Consider the following 20853-nt stretch of genomic DNA (forward strand, 5'->3'; position numbering starts at 1 on the left):
CAACAGCCAATCAAAATCAAGGATTCCATTAAAGATACCATTGGATGGCAGAGTTATTATAATAGTAGATTTTAAACAACAGGGCCCTGGCTGTATGTACATCTATTGTATTTACGAAAGTCGAGAATAATTGAATACGGAAATGTTTCTGAACTCTGGACACAAAATCATACTGGGACCTACTGATTAATGTAGGGGTTAAAGTACAGGCCCATTGTTATTAAATATTGTTTTGATCGTGTTATACTTGACTTATCTTCATTGAAGTGTCACAATCATGTCCAAATATACACTGCATGGAATAATCTACCTGTTTAGGCTTTCTGTTCATACAATGGACTAGCCTGAATCGTCTATATATGTATTACATCGTGGAATTGTAAGTATGTTAGACCGTCGACCGTCGCGTCGTTTCTCCATATTTTAGAAGAGAGAAGGAGAGATATATAAAGAGGAAGAGAGCCAGAAAGAGATAATGAGGGGCGGGGGGTAGTAAGTACTACGACTATTATCATCACTAATTACTCCAACTAGTAGCTATGTAGCTGGTACAAAAAAAAATGTTAAAACGCATGATTTCGACTCGCCGTACGGCCGCCGTAGAGCAAATGTGACCGAGGTATAAGTTTTAAGTCAATTTTTATCATATCCTTCGTTGTTTTAGGAGTGAACACTGATAACACCGTTTGCACGTCATACGGAATAACCTCTCCTTGGGATTAGCAGGACTGTCGTTCTATATTGCAGAAATATGTAAGAGTTTAATAATAATCATTATTTCTTAAAATACTATGTAATAATTACAAAAAAAGTCGATTGAAAGCTTGTGCCTCCAGAACATGCCCACGCTCCATTTCTGTCTGACTGTCTCTTTTTCTCTCTTTTTTTCTCTTTCTTCTTCTTTACTCTTTACTAAATATATACGCCTTCTTCTATAAACCTAACATGCATATGGGCATTTTCACAGTAAATGGCATTATACGGCACAATGTTTTCACACCTTTCATTGTGTGTATCTCTAAAACAACAAATGATGGGAGTTTGCTTTTGATAGAGTTAATAAAGTGAACCTTGCTGTATACTCTGATACTAAATTTTCCTATGTAACCACATTTTTATACGCATCAGCAAGCAAAAATGTGTCGGTAACTGACATTACGCAAAAGGACATGAATTTCAGGGTGATCATTAAAACTGAAATATCTCATGTCCCTGAGTAGATAGAGTAATAATTTGAATATGTAAATATACCTCCGTTACTAGGTTAAGATGTGTCAAAATATTAAACAATTAGTTTTTGTCTTTTGGGGGCTATGATAATTTTTCCGCAACCATGCTGGTTACTGACATTACGGTAAGTGACATTACACTTAATTTGCCATAGAGATAACACATAGAAGTCAAATGTGTGGAATCATTGCATTGTATCTTCTGTGCAGGGCTTTACATGAAAGTGAGCTTGATGTGGAAGTATACCGGAGTTTCTAGGAACATTTCAATGAAAAAACTTTTTCTTTTTCTTAATTCCTTTCTTTGATTTGAACATTTTTATCATTACTTGTTGGTAACTGACAATACACATTAACATTTACCGGTGCTATATGATTTTCAAAGGCATAATTTTCTTGGTACTTATATGTAAGGCTTTTTAAAATCATAAAAGTTTCATAATACTTCACATTTTTAATTATCAAAAGATAAGAAATGTATGTTTTAATTACTCGGGGGGGGGGTGGGGTCATAGCAGCTACATGTTTTCCTATCGTATTTTAATATTGCATTGACTGTACACATGGATTTTTCTGACTATACACCCATAATATATTCATCAGTTTTATATTGACTTTTTAAACCTTTTCCTTCTCCAACCTCCCCCTCCCCTCAAAAAGGCAAAATTAATATTGGTCTCCTCCCCTAGGCTACACATACCCCTCCCCCAAATCTCATGCAGCCATGTAGTTTTATTGATTTTCATTGTTCATATCTGTCGGATTTCTATTCTCTTCATAATTTGTTTAATCATTTTCTTTGCTAATTTCATTTTTAAGCTGTCAACAAAAAATAAACTCCAGCTTCTAAACTGAAACTGAACTATTTGTAAATTAGAAAAAAAAACCACAGTTTTAGTAGATCCATGCAACATTGATCAGAACTGTCAAATTTCACTTTTCATCTACATGTATACTTGTAAACCAAAAACAAAAATTGTATCACACATCCACACTACTAACAGGCATAATAACCAGGAATTTACTTTGCTCAAAAGAATCGTAGAAACTAAAAAAGGGACCCTGGAAATCCCCTTCATCACAATGTTAAGCTTAAAAAATGTTGCAGATTTAGGCAATAGGTTGGGAAAAGTACCCACTACCCCCCCCCCCCCGAAAACCAAACAAAAATTGTCTGATACAAACAATTAGGTACTTGGTAAGTGCATGTACAAAACAATTTCATAGTAATTTTTTTTGCACGATGGGAATGCAACTTCCTTTATAATTTCATATAGCATTCCTTGTGAACTATACCTTCTGAAAGTCAATAGCAAGATCTTTCTGCTGTGACTTTTAAAGTGAAAGACTTAAATAACAAGTATACAATATTTCTTCACCATAAAATTGACCAACGTTTTATCATGGTAATTGACATTACATATCGGTAACTGACATTACATTTTCCACTTGGTAACTGACATTACATATATTTAATGGTACACTATGGCTTCATTGTTAATTGGTAATCTTTAATTTTGGTGTAGAAGGGAGGGGTGTTACCTAGAGAGGAAATCTACCAAGTTTCATATAATATATCCTCTTTTCAAGGAAATGAGAAAAAAAAGTTCATGTTTTCGGTAACTGACATTACATACCATATCACATACTTCATCAATGTTTTTTATCAGATGAATGAATTACTGGTGTTTCTTTCTGTGGGATTTTAAAAAAGTGTTATAGCAAGCTAAATCACAGGCGAAAACATTATGATCAAACTTGTTCTTTAAAAATCTGTCAAAACAAAATATGTATCAATATACTATTTTCAACACTAATTTGTATCCATACTTTGGCAGCCATTTTGAAATAAAAAATGGCTGCCAGAGTCGGAAAAAACCTTTGTCTCAGAAACTTTAGGTCTTGTTTTATTAAGAAACATAAAGCATTTGACATGAATATCAACTTGATTTTTTGCCTCTGTGTCCTTCTGTGGTGAAAATGCCCATATACTTGTATTCTTCATGAAAAACATATTTTTTTTTTGTATGAATTTATGTTTACGAAAATGTAGAAATTTGTGAAATGGAAGAAATTAAATGTTTATTCGAATTAAATTGAATTGAATTCAGAATGAATATAAACGTGAATTTGTTTTCACTCAAATTCACTAATTTCTTGAGTGAGCCATGCAGTCACAAGTAGATAAAAACATATTTTCACTCAATAATCAGTCTACTTGACACCTACTTCTAAAAGAGTGAACATTTCATTTCCTAAAAGAGTGGGTTCTGCTTATTTATTATCTGGTTTGTAAAAAAAGGTGTGTTCAATTTTCATGTGTGAGATTCAATCCTTAACCGAATATCGTGGAAGGAACGTAGATGGCAGTAGAGCACATATCGATCACAGATTCATCGATTTCTAAGCGCGAATCCGTGGTACAAACTTGTAAGAGAGATCGGCGAGTTTTCGCTCAGCAACCTATACGGGGCTTTCAGCGACACGGGCATTTTTAACATTTATTCCGATTTACACATCAAGAAATTCGATTCTTGATATAATAATGATAATCCGCTTTATATAGCGCTTAATACATCGGAACGACGTGTATAAGCGCTTTACATTACCCCGGTCATAGGATTCAATCAGTCATTCCCGCACACAATGTGTGCACATCATCCACCCCCTGGGGAGTACTCCAGTCAGTCGCCGGTGAGGCGCATACAGTACTGGACAAGCTACAATGACTTTCACATCATACCGGGTACCCATTTAACACCTTGGTCGAGAGTGGCAAAGTGTGGATTAACGCATTGCCAAAGGATGTCAGACCGCGGTGGGATTCGAACACACGATACTTTGTTTACAAGGCGAGAGTCAGAACCACTACACCACGGCTCCTCCACATAAAAAAAATGATTCTTCATATAAAAAAAAATATTGATATCAAACAATAGAATACTTAATGACAAAAAATATATTTTATATTAAGAATTGTATTTCGTGACATTAAGAAATAGAAATTAATGTCAAAAAGGCTTGTAGCCGAAAGCCCCTTCCATCGATGAGCTAAAAATCGTAACTATAAGCACAGTAACAAAATAAACATTAGCACTCTCTCTAACTTTCCTTTTCTTCTCTCTCTCTCTCTCAGGTATGTTACAGATGCTCAGCTAGACGAGCTATCAGGCTCGATCCCATCGTCTCAATACTTCACTCTCTGTCAGTCGTTGGGTGTACTAACCAATCAGGGAGCTATGATCCTAGAGACGAGAGGGAACAACTACCAGAAAGCTTTCGGGATAGTTCTTCGATTGTGGAATGAGAGAACTGGAGGAACCCGAACCCGTCTCCGTGCAGCCCTGAAGGATGCAGGAGCAGGAGATCTCATCAAGGAATGAAAGCAATGATTTACAATGTTAGGTTAAAGGCGTGTTGCAATCTTAAGATCAAGAAATTGGTTAGAAAGTAGTTATATTGAGAAAAAAAAACTTCTCTAGAAAATGATTATTAATGTAAAAGCAGAATTAAAAAAGGTAATTAGCGGATTTGCTATATTTTAAAGGCTCTATTATTCTGTGAAAGAGAAATATTATATTAATTACATCAGAGGCGGCTCCAGGATATTTTTAAGGGAAGGGGTAAGACGACCTAAAGATGATTAATATTCTTCTTAATTTAATTCTAGGAATATATGATGAAAGTTGCACGTCCCAGGCTTTTGAGTTTCACATTTTTCTTTATAATTTCCCTTTTCTTTTTCTTTTTTCCTCTTTTTCGATTTATAGAGAACTACTTAAAAAAATCATAGGGGTGAGCGCCCCCTAGCCCCCTCCCCACCCACACTGTGGAGTCTGTCTTGAATGCGAATGGTATATAGCTGAAGATGATGGGGGGAAAAAGAACACCTAACTAGAAATTTAAAGTATCAAATACTGTATACCGGAGGGGTGTACGTTAAAAAACATCATTATTTTGAGTGTAACATTTTTCAAAAATCATTCTCATTATTTTCTTCCGCGATCAATTATGATTTTCATTCATCTTGTCCAAGATAACAGGGTTGCCATAATGATGAGATGAACAATGTCACCGCATGAATCATTGCCATAATTGATGGCTGAGTGTGTTTTCTTTTACGTAATGGCCTCAAATAACAGAAAAAAATACACATACAAATGAGGCATTGCTTTACATTTTGTTACAAGTAAAGTACTATTTTCATGCAATATTGCATTTTCAGTAGTAATGTCCCTCACGATTTGTAGATCAGTGATTCGGTAAAAAAATTAACCTTTCATAAGTTTCATTAGCACCATCAAAGTTATTAGTGTATCGCTATATCCGATCACTCTGTTGAAGAATGATATATCTGCTATATATATATGAATAGAAATACATCAACACCGATCTTCCATCATTGCAATTTTTTCGTCTTCTAAGCCTTATATATTAGCGGGCAATTTTCTTTTATTCATCTATTGTTCCACCACTGCATTACGTCACTAGACATTACTTCTTGTGTATACGTATATGGATTAAAACGTAATATCTTATGACGAGAAAAACCTCTATCAACGGGATTAAACCTGCTAACAAAGAAGTCGCATCATCATTTATTTTCATATTCTTTTTTTTTTCATTGCAGTTTGTAACTAAAACATGAATAATTCAGTAATTTTTTGTTACGTTTGAGTTGAATAAAATCAACATTTCGTAATAAAGGAGTGTGTTCGCGTTTTGTCAAAACCTGTGTTTCATTGGGATTTTCATTTTTCATCATAGTATGGCTCGAAGATTCAAGGAATAGGAAATATGATAAGAGTCCTGACAATATTAGTCAATATATTTTGTATATTGAGTTGTATCTTTTTGTGTATTTCATTTATAGTTTCACTTTGATGAAACGAGTTTTATTTATTATAACATATTTATACAGGATAAAGATAAAACATGATCAGCCGAGGCTGTTTTACATCATGGTCCTGACATACACACAAAATATATACAATGAACAAAATTATTTTAAAAAGGAGTAACGACTACAATGGCTCACAATATAAAAGTTCATAAACGGTCTGACCTAGATGGAGAACAGGGTAAAACAAAGAAGAAAGACGAGAGAGAGAGAGGAAGGTTAGAGAAAGAGGGAGAGAGAGGAGGGAGAAAGAAATAAAGGTCGGTCAATTATATAACAATACATATCATGTCTTTAAACGACAGATTTAAAATAATGGCATTCATATACATACGCTTAAAAACTTCAAGAGAATTTGCATTCTAAATATCAGATGGAAGGCTATTCCAAACCAAGCCGCCAGCATTTTTAAAACAACTCTTAAAACATTCGAGAGTATAGGCTTTGGTAAAACGACGTTCAACGTATTGGCAAGTCTAGTATTAACAGAGTGTCTTTCAAAAACCATTTCCACTTCGTTGCACATTCGGACTGGGGCCTTTCCATGAATACAGTTATACATTATACAAGCTAAAAAATAATCACGTCTGATATCAAGAGTTTGCCATTTAAGAGAATTAATTATACTAAGGCCATTTACATTATTTTAAAAATTGCCTGTTACTATGCGTGCAACCCTTTTCCGTAATCGTAAAAGTGTATTCCTATGATGTAAAGAACAGTTTCCCCATACGGAACAAGAATAATCAAAGGTTGGTTGTATGGTGCATTTAGAATTTAGATTCCATTCAAAATTGTTTTGCTTAAAAGTTTACTAATTTTCATTAGTGTACATATCTTGTAACTTAAAGATTTAATTAAATATTTGATATGAGCATCCCAGCACAGTTTATAATCTAACATGATGCCTAGGTATCGTATGCTTTGTACTTGTTCAATGATATCATCATTAATATACACCTTCAATTTAAGATCATTAGTATTCCTTAAGTTATTGGCCAAAATCATAACATTACTTTTTCGCATTAATCCTTAATCTGTTACAGTAATACCATTCATTAATAGAATTCAAATCTGCTTGAAGCTTGGATGTTATAACATTAATATCTTTATCAGACACATATATTACAACATCATCAGCGTAAATATTACATGTACAATTCTTTAAACAATCTGTAATATCATTTAAAAAAAAATAGAAAAAGGGAAGGACCTAAAATACTACCTTGAGGAATTCCTATAGAGATATCTTTTGTTTTAGATTGTTTACCTTGATAAAAAACTCCTTGTTTTCTGTCTGAAAGAAAACTTTGAAACCAAAGGAGTTCAGTGTCAGAAATGCCATAATTATTCAGTTTAAAAAGTAATAGTTTATGGTCAATACAATCAAAACATTTAGAAATATCAAGGAAACATGCACCAACTTTCTCTTTTTCATTAAAAGATTTGTACCAATCATCAATAATTCTATGTAAGCAAGTATTAGTTGAGCGATTTGACAAGAAGGCATATTGGTCAATATTAATGAGATCGTTCGTCTGTATATAAGATAAAAATTGAACTCCCTTTTCCACTAATTTAGCAATATGACATACAACAGAAATAGGTATATGATTAGAAATGTCATTGGTGTCACATTTACCCTTGATCCAATATGATCGCTTGCAGACTGGATTGAGATCTGGGAACATAATACTTCACATACATCATGTTATATAGACATGGAACTACAACAAATAAAATAACCGAGGGCGGAGGGAGATGGCAGAGACAGAGATACCGATAGAGTATGACGTAGAGAAAGAAAGAGTGGGAGAGAGACGGGGAGAAAACCTTTAAAAAATAAAGTAGCGGAAGTAGAAGAAGAAGAAAAAGAAAAGGAGGAGGAGAATAAAAAGAAGGAGAAGAAGGAGAAATAGAAAAAGAAAAATAGCAGGAATAAGAAAAAAGAAAGAAATAAAGAAAGAGACTATGAAATGAAATGACAAGAAGAACATGGAGAGGTGAAGGAGAGGAGAAAAAAGGTTAAGAGATATAACTTAACCTTTTTCTTTTTCTTGGTCGTGGGACTTTCGAAGGGACAGAGACATCAGAAGCCCTCCCCATATAGTGCCCCCACAAATCCAATCAGTCAGTGGCGCAATGGATCAAGTATTTTAAGGGGGTAGCTTGGAAAGGTGATATTTCTGAAAATCATGTATGTTTTTTACACCTATTAATATCACTGGCGTAGATTTGTGCAGCAATACGATACAATTGCTCGGGGTGCGGGGGTCGTTGTGTCACACAATAGTACGACGTCATGTATCTACGTCCTTGTAAACGACCGAGTCAAATCAACCAGATATGAACTGAAATTTGATAACAACTTGAGAAAACAACAATTTGGACGGTGAGGTTGAAAAAGGGGGGGGGGGGGGTGTTTTCAGACCCACTCCTTCGTTACCAGTCAATGCAGTCAGGGAAATGATACATATTTTGCAATATTAATGAACAATACATTGTCAGTGGGTTAGTGGTCACATGTAATGTCAAATCAGGCAGCTGAGTTAGATTTACTGTATGGTATCATCAAGTAAAGTATCATCAAAGAGTAAGGTACCAATTGAAAAGCCCCGGTGAAAAGCTGACTTCTACTTTCGTTTTCAACTCGTCCTTTAATCATTGTGTAAAAGTTTGAACAGGATCCCCAAACACTTCAAATACTTTTCTGTGCGTACGCACTGCACTTGTACTGAACTGAAAGTGATAACAACCACCATTTTCCGTTTTCCTCTTTCACTCTTTCCTGCTCAAGCATGCAGTCACAGTAAAGTATCTGGTGAGTATATATCCTTTATACCAATTATGTATAACTAAATAACTGCATGTGGTATCGTTCAGATCACATTGAACAGGTTATTTACCTTCAATGATTGTACCGATTATTGTCAATTTCTGAACTATTATAAACACTCATTTTAAGCCTACATTGTCATATCGACTGAGGTATATATATATACACATATCATGCATATCGAATGGCCTCCCTTCTTCTGTTTGTAGAGGTTTGATTCTAGCCAGAGTTCGGCCTTCATCATTCAACAAACCTCACTGGTGAACCATTCTTACGCGTTTAACCATCGCCAATGAATATACCTTTTACCACAAGAAAGGTTCACCAGTCGTTCTTAAAGTCGCTCTTAATTTACAGACAGCTTTATAAAACACCCACCAGGTACTAATTCAAATTTAATGCACATTTCTACTTAGATTGCTATAAATAATATCAATGTAAACAATATAATGATAATCGCATGGGCTACATTAATTCTTATAGCATTATGACGGTGGCGTAGCTACGGGGGGGGGGGGCCTGGGGGGCACGTGCCCCCGATATTTGGTGTGCCCCCCTGACAAAAATGGCAGAGCAAAAAAAGGGAGAAAGAAGAAAAGAAAAAAGGAAAAGAAGAAGAAAAAAAAATAAGAGGAAGACGAGTAAATGAAATAATGTGAGGGGAAGACTTGCAAAAAAAACCAAATCCTTCATTAATCTATATAAAATTTTTGCTTGCACTTCGCGCCAGAATTGCCTGTTCGATGAGATTCATATCTTGCTCAATAGGCTGATATGGAGCAAGCTTTGAAGTCAATATACAAAACATATTTTAGCTCGGACATCGAGCTTTCATTATTTTTTTTTTCATTTACAAATTTAAATGCTCTGTAAAATGTCCGTTTTATGGTCTACATATCAGCATTTTAAGCTCACGCTGCGTGGTCACATTGTTTGATTTGCCAAGTTCATATTGTCTACGTGTCCCGGCTACGTGTATTCCATAATGTTCCATTAAACAAATGTATTCAGAATGCCCAGATTCTAGGTCTAAATCTAAAACATGCGCGATAGCCTGCATGTTCTTTATTTAAAATGTACTTAAATTATCCAGTTTCACATCAGAATATCAATAATTGTCTGCTCACGCTTCACGATTGCATTATTAATGATATCCAATTAACTATATCCTATTTATGATTTACAAAATATGAATAGAGTGTCCCGCTTTGAGGTCTAAAATCTAAATTTTCTTCCTCTCGCGCTTCGCGCTCGCATCAATTGTTTAGTTACATACCTGTCCCATTTATTAATACAAAAAGTGCTTAGAATGACCATTTTTTTTAAGTCGGAATGTCAAAAAAAATTGCTCGCGCTTCGCGCTCGCATTATTGAAATATATACCGTCTTCCTTAACAGGTCCCTTTTCGATAATGCTAGAACAGTTAATAAAAATTTCTGCTCACGCTTGGCGTTCGCAGTAACCATCTAGTTACATACGAATCTTGTTCAGGATCACACATAACATTGCCCAGAATATTAAATTTTCAGGACAAAATACATGAAAGTAAAACAAAAATCGTTCGCGCTTCGCGCTCGCACTTTTTTTTTATAAGGCTTATGAGATTATTTCATGTTTATGTTGTTTTATAAGAATAAAACTGAGAAGTGACTGATCGGGGAAAATATAGGTGAAGATAATTTCGGGCCCCGTCCCCTATTGGCGAAAGTCGGATCCGCCCTTGTGACACATACACACACACCGGAAAAAATGGTGCCCCCTCTGAAAAAGCAAGGACCCCCCAGTGCCCCCCCCCCCAGGAAAAAAAATCCTAGCTACGCCACTGCATTATGATCACCTTAAGGTCTATAATTATGTTAAGCAATTGCAAACAATAAGCCTGAAAGTGAACGGAATACTATTTCTTGAAAATAAATTGTGATCATTTGAATGCTTTACAATAGCGGGTCAATTGTTACGGATCAAATACTTATGAAGAGTTAAGTAATATTTACCCTTCGTATTCCAATTCCTTGGGTATATGGCTGAAATCTTTCTTTCGGGACATATGTAAATTCTAACGGGCGAGGAATCATTTTGGTAAGAGCCTCAGCTATGGATGATATGAAGGTTTATTACCACATGACTAGCACGACCCTGTTAAATATGACACTCGTCTTGCGATCACTGAATTGTTACCGCTCCGTATATAATAAGACCGCTCATTCGTGAAATGAATACAATAACTGCGTTTACGGCTGGAATTCTGTCTTTTGAACGAACGTAGCAGCTCTTGTTTACTTAAATATTTTAGAACACCGGTAGACGAAATCAATTGGTCTACACATTCTTGTACAACGATCATGAGCATGATTTTCATCTTGAAGAAGCGCATTTTACCAAATACCTAAGAAAGTTTAATCATGCGATGTCTCTACTGTTCTTAGGGTAAGAAAGCTGTTCAACTGTCATGAAGTCGTATCTCGTAGGGGGATTTTTTGGAAGAAATTTTCTTGGTACAAAGTCAGAGCATGGACCTAGTATGAGAAATGGTCATTCATCGGTTAGTTAAACTATTATGTGACTGTTAATGTCCTTTGAACAACATTCCTTTCATATATCTACTTTGATCCATGTCCGTCGTCAATTAAGCCACAAGTTGAAGGAAGCATTTTGTGATTTAACCTCTTCCGTCGCACAGAGATGATAAATTACTTAAACATGTGAAATCAATGTGTAGTTCTGGTATTTTTTAATATCAGTTCAAAGTGTCAGATTTTTTTTTATTTATGCATATTTAACCATATTTCAACTGGGCTATATTTCGGACGGTGAATTATCGGATGGTCTAATGCCACTTGGTCTACTTTATCAGTTCGTCCAACTTCACATAGTCTAAACTCATTTCGTCTACAACCAGTTCGGCTAATATCCAATTCATCTAATTCCCACTTGGTCTAATATCCAATTCGTCTAATTTCCATTTGGGCTAATAACCAGTTGGGCTAATTCTCACTTGGTCTAATATCCAATTCGTCTAATTCCCACTTGTTCTAATATTCAATTCGTTTAATGACCACTTGGTCTAATAGCCAAACGGTCTAATGACCACTTGGTTTAATATCCATTTGGTCTAATGACCACTTGGTCTAATAGCCAAATGGTCTAATGATCACTTGGTCCAATGCCCAGTTGGGTCTAATGCCCAGTTGGGTCAATCAGCACTTGGTCTAATTTTCATTTGGTCTAATTCACACTTGGTCTAATGTCCATTTATTCTAATATAACATAATTCATTATTATTTATTTGATCTAGAATTAACAAATATGGTACTAATGGATAAATATCCTGGATCAGTTAATACATGTCGGCAGGATCCGGAGGGGTAGAGCTGGGGTAGGGCTGCTGGGCGCAAAACCTCACCGTGAAGGACTATCGATGACGAGATAGTTGCTCATCAAATGAATTATTCTAATCAAATATGATTCTTATAATTAGGCCTATATATCGACAATATAGATGATGATGAAAACTATATTATACTCATCATTACATCAATGCTGCACATTTACAGAACAATCAGTTGGGGACCTTGTAGCTTATAATGGTACAATGGCAGGGTTTTATCAGAATAACATTATGAAGAAAGGAGCGACACTATAATTTAGTGGATACGTATCTGGTAAGCTGTTTATGCCTCTTTTAAATCATTGTTATGCACCATTACTGACAAATACTTGACTTGATGGGAAATAAGCAATAGTTACGCAGTTTGGGGGATTCCAAAAGTTACAAAGCCATTAGATCATGTAATTTTGTTATGAATATTTTGTTTAGTTATATCAATAATAAGTTTGGAGGCAAATAACAGACCAGTTAGATACAGTTTGATAACACTTTACGGGTTTATTAAGTTAGCTGCGACAACATCACGGCGACCATCTTGGTGGCAGCCATGACTCATTCTGACGTGTAATAACATAGTATAGTCTACGCTTGCAGACCTAAATCAGTTATCAACACAGTAGTCATTAATCTTAAATATCTTCTCATTCTGTTTTTGTTCTACTTATTCGCCTCCTCCTTAAAATGGATTGGCAGGGTTCCCAGCCCATCAGGGAAATCAAGGAAATAAGGGAAATTTTTTTATTTTTCCAGTCAGGGAAAAATCAGGGAATCTTGATCGGCCCAAAAGTCGAAAGCACGATAGTCAGTCAGACACTGTTATATTTTGTTGTATATTAAAACAACATTCATTGAATGACATTTTATGGTGTTTTCTTTTAGTGTAGCCTCTTTTAATACAGTACAAGTAGGCCTACTGCTACATAATTAAAAATAATAATAGGCCCACATGTACATAAAAAAATAATAATACTTGTTACTCACTGCAACAACTTAGAAAACATGAGAAACTGGGAATGGGTTTAATTAATAATCAGGGAATTTTTTAACTTCATCAGAAATAAAATCAGGGATTTTTGTTTTCTTGAAAAACTGGGAACCCTGACTGGGTTAAGCAAGCCATTAACTATCTACAATAGATCGTATAGGCCTACATAGATGTGGATAAATAAATATCTTATCTTTTTTACCTCTATGATCGTTTATCAGCGTTATTTTACAGAAAATTGCAAATTTTATTGTTTTTCACCAAAATCTTCCAAAGTCCCCTTAAATAGACAAAATATCCCCAAAATTTGTTTAATCCCCAAATATTTTTTTACCCTAAAGGCTTTTGAAAATCCCAAAAATTTCAAAATTTGAGGATGGAAATATACCGTACGTCACTCTAATTGTATTCCAATATCAAGGGGCGCGCGTGACGGCGCGCGGCTTCAAACTTAACAAATTTCACCAGAAATTTGAAAACAAGTCACCAAACTTTAAAATTAGACAAAGTGGCATGTAGACGTAATGAATGTTAGACTATCTGGAAATTAGACCAAGTGGAAATTAGCCGAAGTTGAAGTAAGACCAAGTGGAAATTAGCCGAAATGGAAATTAGACCAACTGCACATTAGACCAACTGCACACTAGACCAACTGAGTAAGGACCAAGCGAGGATTAGCCGAACTGGGCATTAGACAAATTGGCTATTAGACCAAGTGGTCATTAGACCAAATGGCTATTAGACCAAGTGGTCATTAGACCAATTGGCTATTAGACCAAGTGGTTATCAGACTAATTGGCTATTAGACCAAGTGGTTATTAGACTAATTGGCTATTAGACCAAGTGGTCATTAGACCAAAAGAGAATTGGACTAAGTGGGTTTAGCCTGAATGTTGTTAGCCCATCTGATGATTAGACCAAGTGATGTTAGACTAACCATCAGTAAACATTTCGGACTAGGAGGCTTTTTACGGGGGGGGGGGGGGGGGCGTCAATTCGATCCCCTCCGGATCTTGGCCGCCAGTCGCGAAAACTTCACACACGTATACTAGTATATAAATAAACGTATGTGTACATGTATAATAGAAAATAAGAATGATTTTATATATTTTAACAAAATTAATTATGCAAATAATTGTATGAAATTATTCAATTATAGTTACATCACCTCGTAATTATGTTTCCTTTCTCCCACAGAATCCTGCACGACATGGCAAGGTACATCCTGAGTCGGATCGTTTCATGAAAGAACTTGTTGGACGTTTTCTCTACAGTTGCCATAGTAACAGTGCATCTCAGTCAATCAGAATCAAGGAAAGTTTTCAGATCTGACAACTTGTCGGACAAAAATGTTGAGGAAATGCTCCCCTAATATGGGCTCTACCAACTCATCAAGAATCTGACCATGACCATTTTGTGGAAATGATCTGATAGAAGGAAGTACCCAAGTGTCTGATGACAACGACGTGAATTGTTTTTTTTAATATCATTAACGATTCTATCATTTTGAAGATCTGTCACGAAAGTCACTCAAATTTCATGAAAAATGAATCTAGACGGAATAAATTACTCTTCGGAAGCTTCTTGAAAACAGTGACCAATCTGTATCCTCAATGGCATCTGAATAGCGGATGATTAATGAACAGTCAATATTAGCAGACCTTTATCGTCACAACCTCCTAGGATTGGAGCGAATAGAACTTGGGTGATACATCAGTAACTTCAAAATCGTATGTAGGCTACAGAAGTATTTTGGTTTAAGGGAATAATTCATTCAATTTCGAAACACCATTTTTGTCTCGCCTGCATAGCAGAGCGAGACTATAGGCGCCGCTTTTCAGACGGCGACGGCGGCGTCAACATCAAATCTTAACCTAAGGTTAAGTATTTAAAATGACATAACTTAGAAAGTATTTAGACCTAGTTCATTAAACTTAGACATAAGGTTAATCAAGTATTACTGAACATCCTGCCTGAGTTTCAGGTCACATGACTAAGGTCAAAGGTCATTTAGGGTCAATGATCTTAGACCATGTTGGGAGAATTATTTTCAAAATCTTAACCGAACGTTAAGTTTTTGAAATGACATCATAACTTTGAAAATTTATGGATCTAGTTCATGAACTTAGACATAAGGTTAATCAAGTATTAGTGAACATCCTGCTTGAGTTAAAGGTCACATGACCAAGGTCAAAGGTCATTTAGGGTCAAAGAACTTTGGCCAAGTTTGGGGTATTTGTTGAATTACCAACATAACTTTGAAAATTTATGGATCTAGTTCATGAAACTTGGACATTAGGTTAATCAAGTACCACTGAATATCCTGTGCGAGTTTCAGGTCACATGACCATGGTCAATGGTCATTTAAGGTCAATGAACTTTGGCCGTGTTGGGGGTACTTGTTAAATTACCATCCTAACTCTGAAAGTTTATGGATCTAGTTCATAAAACTTGGACATAAGAGTAATCAAGTATCACTGAACATCCTGTACGAGTTTCAGGTCACATGACCATGGTCAAAGGTCATTAAAGGTCAATGAACTTTGGCCGTGTTGGGGTTATTTGTTGAATTACCATCCTAACTCTGAAAGTTTATGGATCTAGTTCATAAAACTTGGGATATAAGAGTAATTAAGTATCACTGAACATCCCCTGAGAGTTTCAGGTCACAAAACCAAGGTCAAAGGTCAGTTAAGGTCAATAAACTTAGGCCATGTTGGGGTAATTGTTGAATTGCCATCATAACTTTGAAAGTTTATGGATAGAGTGAATGAAATGTGGTCATGGGTGTAGTTGACAAGTCTTAAGTCACCGTTCAAATGTCATTTATGGTCAATGAATGTGGTATTATGTCATTATATGAATGGTGTTTTTGTGAATGATTATTTTGTAGTAGTTTTCGAAGTTAGCACTGCTGCTATATCAAATCGCGTAATACAGGCGAGACTGCCAGAGGCGTTCCACTTGTTACTCGTTACAAAATGGATGGGAAACATACCACCACCATTCTCATTTTCCTGCTTATGGCAGTCAATCTTTCTGAGACGGTTAAGACTTTCAGCGGAATAGCGGAACTTATACTCCCGCAATCGTCAAACCTGAACATTACAAAAGATTTCGTTCAACATCTTGATGCTTCGCTAGAAAACATACTCTCAGGAGTTGTTGATGATGTTATAGTCTCTTTGATTCATACTACTGCAGCTAATCGAATGATGGTTTCTTTTCTAGCACATTTTGAAGACTTCGAAATAATCCCTGCTTGTCTTTCTAGAGGTGCATTTCATTACACGAGTGGATTGTCTTCCTTTTCATATACGATAAGTAAAGTATCATTGCAGAACTTTCGAAATAACTTTCATAACGAATGCTTTGATAATAAATACAATGTAGCATATTTTGAATATGTTGAAGAGGATTGTAAATTTGAGAAATTTGCATGCGAATTAGACTTTGATCTAAATCGGATATCAAGATATGAAATTAATAAGGGCGGATCAGTTTTGTACAATTTTTACTGCATCTCCGTGGATTATGCAGATGGAGAGTGTGTGGTGGCAGATGGGTGGTTAAAACTTGAATGGGATCAGCGAAATGACTTAAATTGCTCAATCAATCAAAATATGATTATGACGTTGAGACCGGACTTTGAATTCATCGATGATATTGACCTTCAAGAAACAAGTCGTATCAATATATTCCCCATTTCGCTTCCCTGCATAGATCTAAGAATTTCACCACCAATAATCCCAATAAGTGGTGATCAGACGTGGGATAAACTCCCAAACTGGTTAAAGGTGTGTCTACGAATCCTAAATGGCATGTCTTTATGTGCTCTTCTCTTCTGCTTGCTAACCTTCGCCTTGTTCAAAGAGCTTCGTAATGCGCATGGTAAGAATGTTTTGTGCCTCGTAGTTGCAACATTGCTATCTCTCTTTTATACATCAGGATATATACCACTCCAAACTGACAATCCTGGACTTTGTGTCTTAATAGCTACTCTCATCTACTTCCTTGTACTCGTACCCAACTACTGGTGGACAGCAGTTGCCATTTTCCTAGCGTGGACTCTTGGCAGGAAAGGTATACATCGCATGGAAGAAATATCTGGGAGCCGATTTTTTATTCTCTTGTCCCTTTTTGGATGGGGTCTTCCTCTAATATTCTCACTTATCCCCATATTTCTTCTAATGGGAGGCATCAAGGGATATGATATCGACGGATATTGCTGGATAACAACCGGCTGGCCGATCCTTGTCCTAACAGCCCAATCTTTCATACCATTCCTCATTGATTGCATACTGTTCGGTCTGGTGATTTACAGATTAAGAGAAACTCGACATAATCTGGCATCTATGGATTCTTCAGGAAAGAACAGACGAATAGCTGATCGTCAATTAACAATAAAGGTACATTGCTAAACTCCAAATCAAAATGAGTTTTAGATTTTCATAGATTAGATATTAGGCAAATCTTACAACATATTTGTCAAATAGTCATCGGTCTTAGTAGAGATGTGACCAAATACCTACCTCTTGCTCGGAAAGTTTTGATAAACCAATGAATATTTGGGTAGAATTCAGCAGGATTTTTTAACGTAATGAAAGGGGGTATTTTGTTTGTTGTGAGAAATAAATTAAGATGTCAAGTTTGTGTAACTAGCAATGTTCATGAACATGTAGGCGAAAAAGCGAATATGTTCATAGTGTCAAGTTCAAATTGAAATTGAATTGCGTTGAAATTTCAATCTCGAGTGTATATTTGGTTAAAAACTTGTAATCGAATATTAGGTTTTGACAAATTTGAAAGGGGAAGGGGGTGGGCAACTGCCATAAGTTTCATATTTTCCCCCTCATCAGTGAGGTAAAATCGCGTAGATTTGTAACGAAATTATTATTCCAGATGGATAACGAATAGTTGTGAAACAATCATTATACTTCATATTGGCGGGTGAAGTAGTTTGTGACAACTTAGTATATACCACGTCCATAGAAATATATCTCAATGACCAAATCGTATCTGAAGTGCACCGGAAGCAATGATACTATGACCGTATATTCAACAATTTTCTTTCCTTCATTTAGATGATGGCAATCTTTGGAGTCTTCTGGCTTCCTTCTTGGATCTTCTTTGTGGCTTTTCTCATCCATCCCATCAGCAGTCTAGCAATCATCTCTCAAGTTCTAAACCAACTCTCGACTTTCATCCTTCCAATCGTGTTGTGCTGTAACAAGCGCGTTGCTGCACTATGGAAGGCCAAATTGGCGCCACTAAGGGATCATCTCAGCAGCTCAACTAATTCAACTCCCACTGACTCCCGTAATGCTAATAAACAAACAGCGAATGATAAACCATTTATTCCCAGTGACATTACTCCAAGAGATCACAAAGACGTTGAGCTTCATGAAATGCAAACCTGATGGGCCTATTTTAGGCGGAGGAACATGTTTTGATCCGGAAAAAAAAGATTTAGATGATCGCTTTTTTATGTAAATCCAATAATCAAGTTTTAATCGTTTTGAACAAAAAAATACTTCATCTTTCTATCAATTCCCAAGTATAATTACTTAATTGTTTTAGAATGATATAATGGTATGTTATTTCAAGACTGATTAGAAGCATGAACTGAATTGTAAAAATCTCTTACATATAAAAACAAAAATAAAATAGTATTACACCCGCTGCATTCATACCAATTGGTCCAGCAGTGTACACATCCAGATCCAGAAAAAAAATATACAGAGCATGGGTAAATGTAAAACCAATAACGTATTTTTTCGGGCTATATGAATGATATTAACATTATCAGCAGCCTATTTCAAATAATTATCATGACTATAGCTAATCTCGGTTACTTCTTCATATGCTTGAAAAATGGAAAAATAAGGAAGGGTGGATTTGTCATATACATGAGTTGTAACAAAATTACAAAGAATACCAGTGCCTATTTTATATTGTTTTATTTACGGAGAAGATAATTTCACGTGTTCTTTGGTTATTTTCGGCAATATCATTGTGAGTACTATACGTGTCTAACGACCTCAAATTTGAGAGGTATTTAGTTCCATTTAGATCACATCATCGTCACATTGAATTGTAGAATATTCCGAATATGGACGCTAATCACGCTATAACAAACAGTGATATTCAATAGATATATACATTTGCAATTGACATTTTGTAAATGGATTACCACAAATTTATAATTTCTTATTTGTGTCAATATGTTACTCGGACTCGAATCTTATAATCAACTTCATAAACTAATGATCATTTTTTGCGAAGAATGCCTTTGATGTAAATTCATTGATTTTCAAGTTTTATATTATATGCCGATATGTGATTTCAGATGATTATTCAATACCAATCAATAATATTAGGGATTCAAAAATTATTGTTTTTCTTTTTCAAAAAAATAAAAATAATAATTGATAGTAAAAGTAATTGAAATAATAATTAATTAGTAAAATAATGAAATAGTAAAAAATAAAAATAAAAGTAGTAGTAGTAATAGTAATAATGATAATAATGAACACAACAACAATAATAAAAATAATAATAATAATACCAATAATACAAATAACAATAATAATAACAATAATGATAATGATAATAATAATAATGATAATAAAATGGTGCTTGTAAAGCGCATTATCAATTCACACTGATTAGCACGGCTCTATATGCGCTTTACATAAATAACTCTCCAATTTTAAACCTATATGTTAATATGTCAACCCCAAAACCAAGGATAAAGTCCCCGAAAATGAAATTTGAGAATTTTATTGAATCGAAAAAGCGCATCCTAAGCTTTAATATGACATAAAACTTGTCAAAATATTGATCAACAATAACTCTCACAAGTACTTGATTCGATGCAGAAGAAACTAAGCGAGAGCTTAAAAAATAAAGGAGAAAACATTGAAGTTTGGGGTTCACTCAAAGTAGATGTGCTCACTGTAAAACTTCCAAGCAGTATGCCATAAAAAAGATTGTGTCCAAGAAACTCATGAATCTTGTTACCTACTCAATTTTACGACTTTAAATTTTGACACCATGAAGAAGAATCACTCTTATAGATAAGCTAATTTTCATTTTTTTGCATTTTGAGGACCAAATAACTGTTTTGGCTTTTTACAGAGAGCCTGTTATTCTCCAGCTTCCCAAACCGAAAATCAAACTTATTTCAGACAAAAATGATATCAACTGATTTTGGATAAAGCACTATTCCATTATGGTGTATAAAGTGTTGTTATTTCTTGTTTTTGCCACTTTTCTCGCCTTTTTTCCTTTTTAATGTTGTCAAGATTGTGTATTTGCACTTGTATTTGTTTTGCAGGCGTATCCCGTCACAAGCTTTTGCTTTGAGGGAACTACACCTTCTTTTAACAAATATGTTATATATGTATATTTTAATGACACATGATTTTGTATAACTCATATTGAAAAATTATACTTTGTGAAAAAGGGAGAAAATGAATGTTTAATTTGAATTAAATTGTTCACATATAGTA

At 35.1% G+C, this 20853-nt stretch overlaps 1 protein-coding gene and 1 long non-coding RNA gene across 4 annotated transcripts; both read left to right on the plus strand.

The window, feature by feature from the left end:
• The first annotated feature begins 271 nt into the window (after positions 1-271).
• Positions 272-5785, plus strand: LOC135157702 (uncharacterized). Its single transcript, XR_010296674.1, has 4 exons — positions 272-379; positions 665-753; positions 4366-5024; positions 5092-5785. It is a non-coding gene; the product is annotated as an uncharacterized LOC135157702 (long non-coding RNA).
• A 2911-nt stretch (positions 5786-8696) lies between these two features.
• LOC129260972 (uncharacterized) lies at positions 8697-20853 on the plus strand. Of its 3 annotated transcripts, none has more exons than XM_064114349.1 (3): positions 8697-8950; positions 14537-17748; positions 18424-20853. In XM_064114349.1, the coding sequence occupies exons 2-3, from the start codon at positions 16321-16323 to the stop codon at positions 18757-18759; spliced, it is 1764 nt and encodes a 587-aa protein (XP_063970419.1). In that variant the 5' UTR covers positions 8697-8950; positions 14537-16320; the 3' UTR covers positions 18760-20853. The 3 variants fall into 3 exon arrangements, with proteins under 3 accessions (XP_063970419.1, XP_063970420.1, XP_054754966.2); XM_064114350.1 differs by lacking the exon at positions 8697-8950 and adding an exon at positions 11206-11393; XM_054898991.2 differs by lacking the exon at positions 8697-8950 and adding an exon at positions 11404-11508.

The sequence above is a fragment of the Lytechinus pictus genome, unplaced genomic scaffold, assembly GCF_037042905.1.
Source record: "Lytechinus pictus isolate F3 Inbred unplaced genomic scaffold, Lp3.0 scaffold_19, whole genome shotgun sequence".
Lineage (NCBI taxonomy): Eukaryota > Metazoa > Echinodermata > Echinoidea > Temnopleuroida > Toxopneustidae > Lytechinus > Lytechinus pictus.

Coding starts and splice junctions, on each gene's coding strand:
- LOC129260972 (XM_064114349.1), top strand. CDS start 16,321: ATGGATGGGAAACATACCACCACCATTCTCATTTTCCTGCTTATGGCA. Junction 17,749..18,423: donor ATCGTCAATTAACAATAAAG/GTACATTGCTAA, acceptor TCCTTCATTTAG/ATGATGGCAATCTTTGGAGT.